This window comes from Sminthopsis crassicaudata, chromosome 2, assembly GCF_048593235.1.
Source record: "Sminthopsis crassicaudata isolate SCR6 chromosome 2, ASM4859323v1, whole genome shotgun sequence".
Taxonomy (NCBI): Eukaryota; Metazoa; Chordata; class Mammalia; order Dasyuromorphia; family Dasyuridae; genus Sminthopsis; species Sminthopsis crassicaudata.
Genome location: NC_133618.1, coordinates 290041020 through 290054924, shown reverse-complemented (window position 1 = coordinate 290054924; position 13905 = coordinate 290041020). Strand labels below are relative to the sequence as shown.

The 13905-nt window shown below is 34.2% G+C and overlaps 1 protein-coding gene across 2 annotated transcripts in view; it reads left to right on the top strand.

Moving 5' to 3' along the window:
- The window catches only part of ITPK1 (inositol-tetrakisphosphate 1-kinase), a 333492-nt gene that overhangs the window by 56408 nt on the left and 263179 nt on the right, over positions 1-13905 (top strand). For both annotated transcript variants that reach the window (XM_074289657.1, XM_074289658.1), the window contains one exon: positions 13279-13303. In XM_074289657.1, coding sequence (XP_074145758.1) covers positions 13279-13303 — 25 coding nt within the window. The remainder of the gene's footprint in view (positions 1-13278; positions 13304-13905) is intronic.

The window sequence follows — 13905 nt, the reverse complement described above, 5'->3', positions numbered from 1 at the left end:
CTTAGTTCTTTTTCTGGATGCAGATAGCATTTTCTTTCTATTGGGATTGCTTTGGATAACTGAACTACTTAGAAGAACCATTGTTGATCATTGCACATTCTTGTTGTTTATTGCGTATTATTTATTCCTGGTTCTGCCTGTTTCATTCAGCATCAGTTTTTTTTTTTTTTTTTTTTTTTTTAGTAATAGTTTTTATTTACCAGATATATGCATGGTTAATTTTACAACATTGACAATTGACAAACCCTTTGTTCCAATTTTTCCCCTCCCCCCCCAGATGGCAGGTCGACCAATACATGTTAAATATGTTAGAGTATAAATTAAATACAGTATATGTATGTATACATATGTATACAAACAGTTGTTTTTCCAGCATCAGTTTGTAAGAGAATACTAAAAAGTTAGGTTTCCACAGTGTTACAAGCTTCCAAGTAGCATAGGATAGTGGGTAGGACTAACCAAGAGATTTTCAGATTGTGAGACTTTAAGAAAAGTTAAAGATTCCATACAACAATTAAGTGATCAATAGAAGCTTTGAGCAAATAAGGAATTGGGAGCTAAGAAGGAACAGGTGGATTCAGCCAATCAGAAAGAGTCTTGTGGTTTTGAGAAATCCACAAATTTAAGATAATAGCCAGTTTAGCCCAAACTAGTTGGGCTTGACCAACTCCCTACTAGCCTTCTTAATAGGCTAACTGAATATTAAACAACACTCCCCATAGGGGAGTTTTCTGCCACTTTTGAACATGGGATGTATGATGAGGGAAGGGGAACATGTTTATACATATGTAAGGGAAACATGTAGGGGGTATATCGGAAAGATTGTAACCCAGAAGAAACGACCAATCCGTTCTCTGAAGGGAGGGGCTGTGCCACACTAGCAAGTTCTGTACTCATGGCTCCCTCTTCCAGAAGAGACTTGGAGCCCACTTTCTGGCCTGAAATTTTAATCTGATTCCCTAAAGATTCTAATTTAATAAATTTTCCTTGATACCTGATTTTCAGAGTGTATTTCTAACAAATCTCTTTCCAAGCCTTTCTAAAATCAGCTTCTTCATATACCACAACTTATTCAGCCCTGCCCCAATTGATAGTCCCAGCCTACTAGTGGACAGCTAAGGAGAGATTAATTATCCTTACAAGCTGCCCCTGTTGCTTTTGAATATTCTTTGTAGTTGAGCAAAACAAATCACTTATAATTGAAATTACTACAAATATCTGGAGAATAATCTCCTCTCTCTCTATATATCCCCTAAGTTTTTCTTTTCTTGGCTACTCAATAAAAAATGCCTTTAATGGAACCTTGTGTGGCATGATCTCTAGTTTTGTCACTATCTTGGTTTTTCTTTTTTGGAGGTGTTATAATTCCATATATAACATATAACACTATGTAAGTGTAAGTTCACTTTTTAGATTCTGTTTTCTCTTTTCCAAAAATACAGATATTCATACTTTTTTTTTTTAGCTGTTGAAAGGTGTTTGTAATAGCATTTCCATTACTTTTTCAAAAACTAATTTTTTAAAAAAATTTGAAATTTAACAAACATCAACAAACCAGAAAATTTCCATATGCAAAGAGAGGACTATTAATTAAACTGCCATTATGTATTTTTTTTTCTGCATTTCTGACTTAACATAGTATTTATAACATTGGCCTCCATGTCTTTCTTGTCTCTTATCTTCTGTTCTGAAATTTCTTCCAGTGTATTTTTTTTTTTAATTATAGCTTTTTATTAACAAAACATATGCATGGATAATTTTTCAACATTGACCTTTGCAAAAAATTTGTTTCAATTTTTCTCCTCCTTCCTTCAACTCCCTTTTCTAGATGTCAATAGTCCCATACATGTTAAATATGTTAAAGTATGTTAAATACAATATATGTATACATATTTATAACCTGGGAAGAAAGACAAAAATGCAAGTGGCCCAAAACAGGAGGAGTGTAAATGCTGTATTGTGGCCCATACTCATATTCCAGTGTCTTTCACTGAGTGTAGCTGGTTCTGTTCATTACAGATCAATTGGAACTGGTTTGGATCTTCTCATTGTTGAAGATAGCCACTTCCATCAGAATTGATCCTCATATAGTATTGTTGTTGAAGTGTATAATAGTCTCTCTAAGCCTCTCTGCTGTATTCATCCTGCTGGTCATTTCTTACAGAACAGTAATATTCTAAACATTCATATACCACAATTTATTCAGCCATTTCTCCAATTGATGGGCATCCATGTAGTTTCCAGTTTCTGGCCACTACAAAGAGGGCTGCCCAGTATATATATATATATATATATATATATATATATATATATATATGTGTGTGTGTGTGTGTGTGTGTTTTTAATCTCTTATTTTAAAAATGATTTATTGACATTTTTTCTTTTCTTTTTCTGGTTTCATTGTTACTATCACCTTTTCACCCAAAACTCTCCTTCCTCAACAATAAAAACTCTACCTTATAAAGTTATATAGTCACACCATCCAAATCCACACATTTTCCATGTCTCAAAAATGCACATCTCACTCTGTACTCTTAGTCATTTCTCTGCCAAAAGATGGAAAGCATAAATCATTATCAATTTTCTGGAATTTTAAGTCTCTCACAATTATAGTCATTGTATGAATTTTCCTCACATTACTCTGTATCAGCTAATAGAAATCCTTCATATTTGTCTTCCATCATTTCTTATGGCACACTAATCTTCCATTACATTAATATATTCAGCAATTCCCCAGTTAATGGATACCTACTTGTTTCTAGTTCTTTCCTGCTTACAAAAAGTGCTGATATGATTTTTTTTGTATATATATATATATATATATATATATATATATATATATATATATATATATATATGTATATATGTATAAACTTCTTTCCCTCAGTCTTTGAACTCTTTAGGATGAAAACCTAGTAATGTTATTGTTGGATCAATAGATATATAGTTTAAAGATTTTTTTTTAGGAGGGGTATACTTTACAGAATTTTTAGGTCATTTCCCAGTTGCACAAACAAAGCTTTAGGGTATCTCTCCTTCCATAATTCTTCCAACAATTGTCATTTTCCTTTTTTGTTATCTTTGACAGTCTATTGGATATGAAGTTGAACAGCAGAGTTTAATTTGCATTTTTCTTATTGGTGATTGGAAGCATTATTTTATAGCGTGCCTTTTTACTCAATCATACATGTATTAAGCACTTACTACATGAGGCTCTGTACTAAGTGTTGAGGATATAAAAAGAAGCAAAAGACATTCCTTACTCTGTTCATTTTCTCTGACTATTTGTCTTTCGGAAAACTGCCCTTGCTCTTATACATGGTACTTCTTTACATGTCTTTGTCTCAGAAAAGTGGTGTGAAGATTTGTGCTTTCTCTCTCTCTTCCTTCCCCCAATTGTTTTTGTCCTATTTCTAACTAGGAACTTCAATTTGTACAACTTCAATTACTTGTCTTAAAATTGTTCATTCAGTTGTCCGTGATCTCCTCTGCCCCTTATTTGCTCAATAACTCTTCCCTCATTTTTAGTTGTAAAAGATCTGTCTTTGCTCTTCCAATTTGTTTATAATTTGAATTTTTATATCTAGGTCATATGCCCATTTAAAGTATATGATATGATTGGTCTAGAATCTTATTTCTATCAGACAGCTTTCAAGTTTTTTGGAGTTTGGCATTTGGGTAGATTTGAAACTCATCAGCCTGGGGAGATACTGAATATGTGAAATACTTAGCAACTCTAATCAACACCATGACCAAACACAGTTCCATGATGAAATAAGCTATCCATCTCTAGAAAGAGAGATGATAGACATAGAACAATATTTTTCTTAAGCACTTTGTTATTTTGAGGAAGCACATGTATATATAAATCATGTCAATGGAAAGGTGCCACTTTGAACTAAGGTCTGGTAAAAGATAAACATTTTGGGAGAACTCTTGGAGGCAATGAATTTCAGGCCTTTGTAGGATAGCACATAGAAATGAATAAAGGAGGTAAAGCAGAATATCAAGTTCAAGGAATGGATGGAACATGGAGTCCAAGGGAATTATGTCAAGCAAGGCTAAAAATATAGGTTGGAGCCAGATTGTGAGGAAACACTGAAGGTATTTGTTGAGTAGTGATTCTTTGCTCTTTGGATTTATCAAAAACTGTGCTGTTGGGTTTTTGTATAACTAATTTTTCCTTCTGGTCAACTTAAAAAATTTTCAACCATTATCAAATGGCTTCATTGATTACTGCTTTGTATTGGTTAATAGTTTGAGATCTGTGCTGCTAGTCTTTTCTGTTTTTCATTATTGACCTTTTATTCCTCCAGATGAATTTTGATGTAATTTTTTTACTTCTATATAGTAAATAGTAAACTACATAGTAAACTTGGTGGTTTGTCAGGTTTTTGAAGGCATGGACTGTTTTTTCTTTATTTGTATCCTCTGAACTTAGCGTAGTACCTGGCTTAGTTGCACTGCATATTTAAGTAGTTGTTTAATATTTGTTATCTGGTCTTGATTTTTGTGGCACTGAATCTGTATAGTAATTTAGGTTGTACTGACATTTTACTTATCTGCATGGTCTAGTTGTGAGTACTTTATACCTCTTCAATTATTGAAATCTATTTTTTATTTCTATAAAATGTTTTATATCTGTATACTGTTCCTTTGTGTTGGTATCTGAATTCCCAGATACTTTAAATATTTTGTAATTATTTTTAATGGAATTTCTATTTGTTTGTGAACATCCTCAAACACTAGAGGACCTTCCAAAAATAAAATCAGTGACCCTATTTGCTTTATTCCTGATCTTACTGGAAAGACCTCTAGTGTTTTGTAATATTTGTTATTTTCATTCCCTAACCTACAGTATTCTTCTTTGAAAAATGTCAAGGTCTATAGAAATGTGAGCTACTCTTTCTTACCTTTGTTGTATCTTAAAATCTGGTACATTTCTAAATAACATTAAAATGGCCTGTCTGTTTCTAATACTTTTGGGAGCATTAAATTTTCGGTCTCTGCTTCTTTGTGTACAAGAGCTATTACTTAAATATCTTTCTGTTGAGGAACAAATATATTATTACTGGTATTTTAAAATCTGATAGTTACCAAAGCTTTTTACAAATTACTGGGCAAATGCTTGGTTTACCACTATAATAATTGTTAATTTTCCAGGACTAAATAGTTTTTAGCCTTTGGGTGCAGGTGCAGGCTTTCTTCTTGTCTTCTATTAGTACAAGGCTGCATTTCAGTCTATGTTTCATCTACCGTGAAATTCTCTTGTATGAAGCCTGGATTGGGTTCCCACGGCAGCTGTGTTGTTCTGAGAAATCCCCACCCTCCTCTTCCAGCTGTAGTAAGAAGGTTTCTTGTCTGTCTGAATAATAGCCAGGTTGCTTAAAAATAGCAGTGTATATTCCATCTCAACTCTTCCTTGTCAAGGGAGCCCCTAAAAAAGTTCCCTATTACCTTTAACCTGCTCTTTTTGAACACTTGGCTATTTTCCCCTTGTTGGAATGGCTCAGCTGTCAAAGGTGCCATTATCCTTTCTTTTGGTCCTGTGCAGAGGCCCTAGTTTGTTGGTTTAGATAAATTATCCTTTAATACTTCTGGAGGTCCTGTGATTTCATTGTTCTGAGTTATTTTTCTATGGATACAGATTGCAACCTCTCTATGCTTTCATTGCTTTTATAAATTTCTTTGGCCAAAGATATTCAGATTGAGGAGATGACTCTCACCTAACTAAAGTTAATTTTTGCTATTAGACTATTACATTGATATACTTCATTTTGCTCAGCCATTTCCCAGTTGGTTCACATTACCAGTTCTTCCAGTTCTTTGCTCCTATAAAAAGTGCTGCTATAATTCACTAGTTTATGTATAGAATATTTCTGTCCTTGGGATATGTGCCCAGTAATAATACTAATGTGTTAAGCAGTATGTATAATTCAGTGGGGTTTTTTGTGTAGTTTTTTTTTTTTTTTTTAACAGAATTATTAGACTACTTCCCAGCTCCCAATAGTATGCTATTTTACTATGGTGGCTCCTTCAGCTTTACTATTTTCATCTTTTATCGTCTTAGTCTAAGTGTGAGGTGTTTTTTTATCTTATCCCTTTTGATTTATTAAGGATTCCTCAACCCAGGAAGTTCCAGGTAGTGTTAAATTCTAGGAATAACAGTTACAAAAGAGTCACTTCCTATCCTCAAAAAAGGGGCACAGCAAATATAAGGTAGTGGTGGCTAGGGAAGGAATTTTGGACTGAGAAGTCAGAGAGGATGTTGTGTGGAACTTACATATTTATTAACTTACATTTTATTAACTAATGGAATAATAGCAATACAGATAATAATGGTAAGTACTTCCCAGGGTGGTTGTGAGAATCAAATGAGATGATGATTGTACAGCTCTTGGCATATAAGGTCCAAATAGCTAACTGCTATTGTGTATCTCTTCTCTCCCTCCCCCAACCTTTATAACTCTTGATCTGTTGATTTACTCTATTATTGCAGTACCTTGGTTTCTCAAAATGTTACTGTGAAAACCTAATGTTTGTAGTTTGTAATTTTCTAAGTGTATTTATATTCTTGGTAGGTTTGTTAAGTGTGTGTGTGGGGTGTGTCTATTCTGTAGGCAAACAGTTCCACAATCTATTCACCTTCTATCTTCTAATCTATTCCACCATCTATTCACATCCATCCCCAACCAAAGGATATAGGTGTGTCTCTCTCCCCCTCTCTCCCTCCTTTACCAAACCCTACTTCCAATCCTTTGACCCCTCAATTCTCCCCTAAGTACGTGCACAAGAACCCACAACCATCTTCATTAGGTTTTTGTTTTGTAACCTCAGCTCAGCCCTTGCTGCTCTAATCCATTTGCTAGAAACAATATCTTTTTCCTTTCTTCTCCACTTATCATTCAGATACTTTCTGCAACTAACTCCTCCACCTCTGGCCTTACTCCTTACCAAAGCCTTTAATGGCATAACCAATTCTATTCCTCTACCTTATTGCCTCCTTCCTCCCTCTTTTTTTTTTTTTTTTTTTTTTTTTTTTTTTTTTTTGTCAGCTTATAGGAAGTTACTTTTTAATTTTATCTTATTAGTATTTTATTTTTCCAAATGCATGCAAATGTATATATTTCAACATTCACCTTTGCAAAACTCTGTGTTCCAAATTTTTCTCTCTTCCCATTCTCCTGATAGTAAGCAATCCCCTTATATGTTAATCTTGTAAATTGCCCCTTCTAAGAATCACTTATCCTTATCTTTTCCTGTCTCTTGTCTCCTTTTCTTCTTCTTATAGTCTCCTCCAGCCATAAAAACCTGTCACTTGATCCTTCCATCCCTATTGCCATCTTTTTTTGTGGCTAAATTCCTTAAAATGACTGTCTATAATAAGTGCTTATACTATCTCTCCTCTCATTTACTTCTTTATTCTGTTAACAATTTGACTTTTGACATTATCATTTTTACTAGATGCTTAATAAAGATTTATCCATGAACTGACTGACTTAAACGTTCATACTCTATGATACTTCATACACTAAGATACTTTAAACAATGTCTGGCCCATAGTAGGCATTTAATGAATATTTATTGACTGACTACCAAATAGTCATAATGCTATTTTACATCAGTCCCTTTATGAGTCCCTTTATGAGTGAGTTTCATACAGGGCTTCCAACAGGGTAGGATAGGCCAACACTTGCCAAGTTACTCTTTTATAGTTGTTGAACCCTGGATTTTTACCATCCTGATCCTTCCTCTTAAGGTTGTACCCTTCTCTTTTTCCTAGTTCCACCAAGAGTGTACTTAAGTTTATTTTCCCATAGCCTCTCCAACATTTGGCATTTTTCCTTTTTTCAAATGTTTGCCATTTTGATGGGTGTGTAAATGAGGATATTTCTTCAGTTATTTTAATTTGCTTGTCTTTAATTGTAAGTTACTTAGAGAATTTGTTCATGTAGCTATAGATAGTTTCTTCTGAAACTTGCCTATTTATATCATTTGGGGATAACTTGCTACGTTCTAGGGTCTTTATATTCTATGTGTATGAATTTGTGTAATTCTTCAACAAACAATTTCTGAAAAATCCTATTTGTAGAATACTTTAATTGGCACTGCTTTTGGTAAGGTGTGTATGACCCACTTATAACACCTTTGGTCTCATAAAAAGCCAGAGGGTCGTACTGATGATAGGTTGGTGATTTATGTAATAGGTGTGTTCCTCAAGAATTCATTGTAAGTAAAAAAATTTGTAATGATTTGGAAGCTCATAGTTTCCAAGGAAACTGAACTATGTAAGGAAATCCTAAGGTATATTTTAAAAAGGAAATTTCTACTTCTAGTTAAATTTGTTTTGTAAATGTATATTTTTATATCTTAATTTCAGGGTGAGGTATTATAATGAATAGAGAAAACAGATCTCAGTTGTGAAGAGCTGAGTTCAGTCTCACTAAGTGGTTGCTTAAATAGCTCCCAAACTAGGAATCTTTCCTGTCATAGTGTGCTAGAGAAGTCAATATAGCATATGGAAGAACACATTGCAGAGGGGAATGATGAGTACTAGCAATATCCATTTTCAAACAAAATTTTCTTTCTTTAAAGTTGATTTTCCTTTTGATATCACTGATTAGTTCTGTAATATCAGTTTCAATCTGATTCTATTTATCTAATTTCTAATGTTCAAAATGTTACATTTCTTATTTTTTCCTTGACCAAAATAGAATAATTCTTGTTTATTCCACATTCTTTTCGGAGGTTCTCTTTTTCTCCATTATCCATATTAGTCTTCACTTAAGATTATTGAAATAGCTGTTTAGCAGACTTTTCTGTCTTCCTCCAGTCCAGTCTATTATTGCCAGGCTAATCTTTTTGTATTGATAGAGCTTAAGCCCTTTGCTGTATTGATAGAGCTTAAGCCCTTTGCTAGGGGAAAAATAAAAACCAAACATTTCCATTGCTGAATGAGTAAAGTTTTAAGTTCCCTTGCCTTTAATCCAAATGCTGTCCTTGATTGATCACAAGTAGATATCTTTTGGGCCCTCTTTGGGCTCATAGTGAATATAAATAGAAATTGTTTCAGTTTTGGCCAGAAACAATGAGGGTCTCCCCCTCCCTGATTGAATTGTTTTGTTTTTTGACTGGGTAAAAGAGACCTTTTGCTACCTTATTTCTTACTTAGCCTTAATCTCTGATTGGGCTTTGCCTCAGGCAAACTGAGATCTGTTAAAGACTTTACTGTAAAGAAACCACAGTTCTGGGGCCATCTGCAGGCATCCTGATTCCTATCTGGGCTCTGGAGGGGAAAGTGAGACAGGTGATCTTAAACAGCTCTTCATTCAAATTCAATTCACTTGCATGTCATGGTCCTCTTGATGGTGGCTACCTTTCCTTTCTATCGTTATTTCATATTATCCTCTTTGCTATAGCTAAACTGATTCTAGCTTTGCTTCCGTTTTTCCTTAGGCCTAGAAGAGCTTCCTTCCCATATATCACTATCATCTACTTATTTATCCTTTGACACTCATCTACTTGTTAGATAGATGTCAGTTGTTTTAGATGTGGGAGATGTCAAGACGTTCAGGTTTGAAATGTTTGCTAAGGCCAATAATTTCAGCAAATGTACCGCTTGTTTGGGGCTTAGGAGAGTCCATAGTTAATATCTAGATGTGTAAGAGTCATTTGCTTAGAAATAATTTCTGTCATGGTTCTTTAATTTGTTTTGTGTTACATGTTACTGTTTATATCTGAGTGATGTATCCATTTATTTGGAATTTATCTCACGTATTAGTTGTGAGAAGCTGACCTTATAACTTAATTTCTGCCAGACTTCTTTCTAGTTTTCCTAGAAGTTTTTCAAATAATGAGTTCTTACTGAGGTTTTTCGATTTATCAGATAATGAGGGTTGGTATGTGTTTGTTTCTTTGAGTTGTATACCTAAATCATGTATTCCCTTCTGATAGTAGCATTTCCCTTTAGATCTCTGTTTTGTACCTGTCATACAACTTTCATATAATAATTTATATTTATAGCTTTATATGTATCTTATCCTTTATTAGATGAATTCAAATACACGAAATTTAAATAATTATTAAGCCCCCAGTAAGTCCCTACTAAATGTACACATAAGAAAGATTAAGTGTAACAGTCTGTATACCCTCATGGAGATTACATTTTACTGAGTGACTACAATGTGTATACAATCTCTAATAATTTAAACTTTCCTGAAATCAGGGTTTGTACCTTACCTAAATTTATATTCCTCTTCTAGTAGAATATATAAGTGTTTGGAGAGTGTTTAATGATAAGGTTCTTTAGACTCTTCTTGGAGTGTGTTACCTATGAGTAGAGTGTTTCATTTTTGGTGTTGCTAATGCTTTGATTTTTTAGTAGACACTTAATGAATGCTTTTTGATTAACTCCTCACTTATTTGATTTGTTCCTCATTTCTGTAAAATCTCTGGCTGATGATTTTTTAGTCTGAAGCTTTAGTATGCCAATTGACAGTAACCTTTTTGTATAATGAAACTGGCCTATTGCATTGTTGGATGGCCCTCACTGTTAGATAATTTTTCCTTATGATGAACCAAATAAACTTAATTTGCCAGATGTGTTGAGATTGCTTTAGGTCCACTAGAAAAGATAAGTAAGCCTTTCCAAATTCCAACATTGGCTTGGCAGAAAGGAGTGAGTTTTTAGGTGTTTATGGTCTGTATTAGGTCTCAAAAGAGACATAAAAACTGTGAAAGCAATTTTCATCTTGCTATGTAAAGAAATCTCTTGCAGGGGGGTGGGGTTGGCCCCAGAGAACATCAGTTAATATATTTTCTTGTCAGAATCAGTATTGAATGCAGAGTCAGGCTGGCCTATATGTCACTAGTAAACTTCAAAGCAATCACAAGATTTGACTGGTCATGGAACATTTTCAGGAAAAGATTTCATTCTTTTACATTTTTTTACTTACTGGTTTTGTTTAGTCAGTACACTGTAGATGGAGGCCAGGGAAAGGGTTTAACATCTTTTGATATAGGTTTAACTCTTTATACTTGTTGGATACTTGTCTAGAAGTTTAAGATAAGTTCCCTGTTCACAAAAAAACTGATGATGTATTTGGGGATAGAAAATTAGATGAGTATAACTAAGGTATTTATTTGTGTGGTATAAATAATAAATTTCCATTCCATACAAATAAATACCTTAGAACATGCCAAGTGTCTGTGTCTGTGTGGAAAGAGACCCTCCCCCTTTATTAATTTTCTAGTATTATGTATTCTCTTTGTCAGTCCGATGAAGCCTGTAGACACAGGCTTCTGATCTGTAGATCAGAATAATCTTTTAAAAATTTGTAAATGAAGAAAATGGTACATTTCAGTTAGAATTTGATTAATTCTGATGGACTTAGCTCTCTTCAACAATGAGATGATTCAAATCACTGCCACTTGTTCAATGATGAAGAGAGCCATCTACACCCAAAGAGAGAACCTTGGGAACTGAGTATGGATCACAACATAGCCTTCCCACTCTCTCTGTTATTGTTTGCTTGCATTTTGTTTTCTTAGTTTTTTTTTTTTTTTTTCCTTCCTTTTTGATCTGATTTTTCTTGTATAGCAAGATAAATATGTATACATATATTGGACTTAACATATATTTTAACATATTTAACATGTATTGGACTACTGCCAGCTAGGGAAGTAGAGGGGGGGTTAGGAGGAAGGAGGGGAAATTTTGGAACAAAAGGTTTTGCAAGGGTCAATATTGAAAAATTACCCACGCATATGCTTTGTAAATAAAAAGCTTTAATAAAAAAAAATTAAGGAAAAGTACAAATCTTTTGACAATCCAAATTTATCTTCTGTTTCCCTTTAAAACATTGTGGATGGATGATAGGCACAAGGAGCAGAGTTGAACTTTCTGTTCTAGTATTTCTTCCAAGTAATGGCCTGGATAAATGTGGAAGAGGTATTCTTTAGTGCAGTGAGTTATATTTATCAGGTTTTTCCCCCAAATATTCTTTTTATTTTTCCAAATATACGTGAGGATAGTTTATAACATTCATTTCTGTGAGATTCTGTGTTCCAAATTTTTTCTTCCTCCTTTCTCTCTAGGAGAAACATTCTGAGATAGGTTAAATACGTGTAGTCCTTTTAAACATTTCCCTTTTTGTTATGTTATACTAGAAAAAATCAGACCAAATGGGGGGAAAAGCCACGAGAAAGGAAAAGCAACCAAACAAAAAAGATGAAAATATTGTGTTTTGATCCATATTTAGTCTTCATAGTTCTGTCTCTGGATTCAGATGGCATTTTCCCTCCCATGTTTATTGGAATTGTCTTGGATCAGTGTATTGCTGAGAAAAGCTAAATCTATTGTAGTTGATCATCATATAATCTTGCTGTTACTATGTACAAATTTTCTCCTAATTCTGCCTTTCTTCACTCAACATTAGTTCATGTAAGTCTTTCCAGATTTTTCTGAAATCAGTCTGCTCATCATTTCTTACAGAAGAATAATGTTCCATTACATTCATATAAAATAACTTATTCAGCCATTTCCCAATTGATGAGCATCCACTTATTTTCCAATTCCTTGCCATTGAGTTAACAAAACACATGACAGCATAATCTGTTGCCACACCGAGCATATTCTTGTGTTAAAGTGGATATTCTGTTACTGTTGAGGTTCTTTTGTTAAGGAATGATTTCAGTGTTTGATATGGTGTAATGTAGATAGTCTTGAACTTGGAATTGGGAGCATAGTTTCAGGCTCAGCTTTGCTTCTGAACCCTTGGGTGAACTTGCCTAGGTTAATTTACCATTGAGCTTTCCCTTTGTTTATCTCCAAAACAAAGATGATCCTACTTGATTTATCTACCTCTGTTACTGTGAAACAACATTTCAAAGCAGTATAATAGTATATGGATTTTTGGGGAATAGGGGGTGGAGGTAGTCTTAGTATCCTGGATCCTTTTGGTCTTTTTAGCTTCAGTAGAAGCTTATTTGTAGTTTGTTTTATATTCTTTGGTTTAGTCATGGGAAGATTTTTATGCTCCTGGGGCAGCTAGGTGGCGCAGTGAATAGAGCACCAGTTGTGAAATCAGGAGGACCTGAGTTCAAATGTGATCTTAGACATTTAACACTTCCTACCTGTGTGACCCTGGGCAAGTCACTTAGCCCCAATTGCCCAGGATGGGATCAGGGGGAGAAAGAAGGATTTTCATGCTCCTTAAGAGACTGCTTCTTTATTTGCCAAAGTAACATCTCTTTCTTTTTTTTTTTTTTTTTCTACAGGAAAAGGGGCATAGAAGTCGTGCAGGTGAGTAAAGTTTATATTGTGTTTAATCTCTTATAAAATCAACATTCTGAACCTCCTATGACTAACTTTTCCCCTTTATTCTAGAAAATGATTAAATCAATTCTTTTTGGAGATAAACCTTCCTTTTCTTCTCCCAAAGTGCATTCATCCACTCTATTCCCCTCTAAAACTGTCATTTTATCTTGACATGCCTTCAAAGGGCATAGGAAAGAACTGCAGTGTCCTTCTGGTTAAGGAGTTTTAAGGTTTTGACTTCTTTGCCTCCAGTGCTAAGACCACTTGGTCAGAGACCAAGTTGTTTCTTTTACATGTATTATACATGATTTTATTCTGGTATATTACTTTGAATTCTTTAGCTAATCAGATATTCAAGATGAGAATTTTATGATACTCTGAGTAGAGAGAATCACAAGTTGTAAAGGGCTGAAACTCTTGAGTCAATGTACTGAGGTTGGACATTTGAGCATTTGGGGCTAATTACTGATTGGACAATACGCTATCAGAATATGCTTGGAAAATGGCCCTTGTACTATCCTGTGCTGGCCCAATTGTTTGGTGCATACAGAGGATCATGGGAGGGACTAGGGGGTAAAGTGACACTA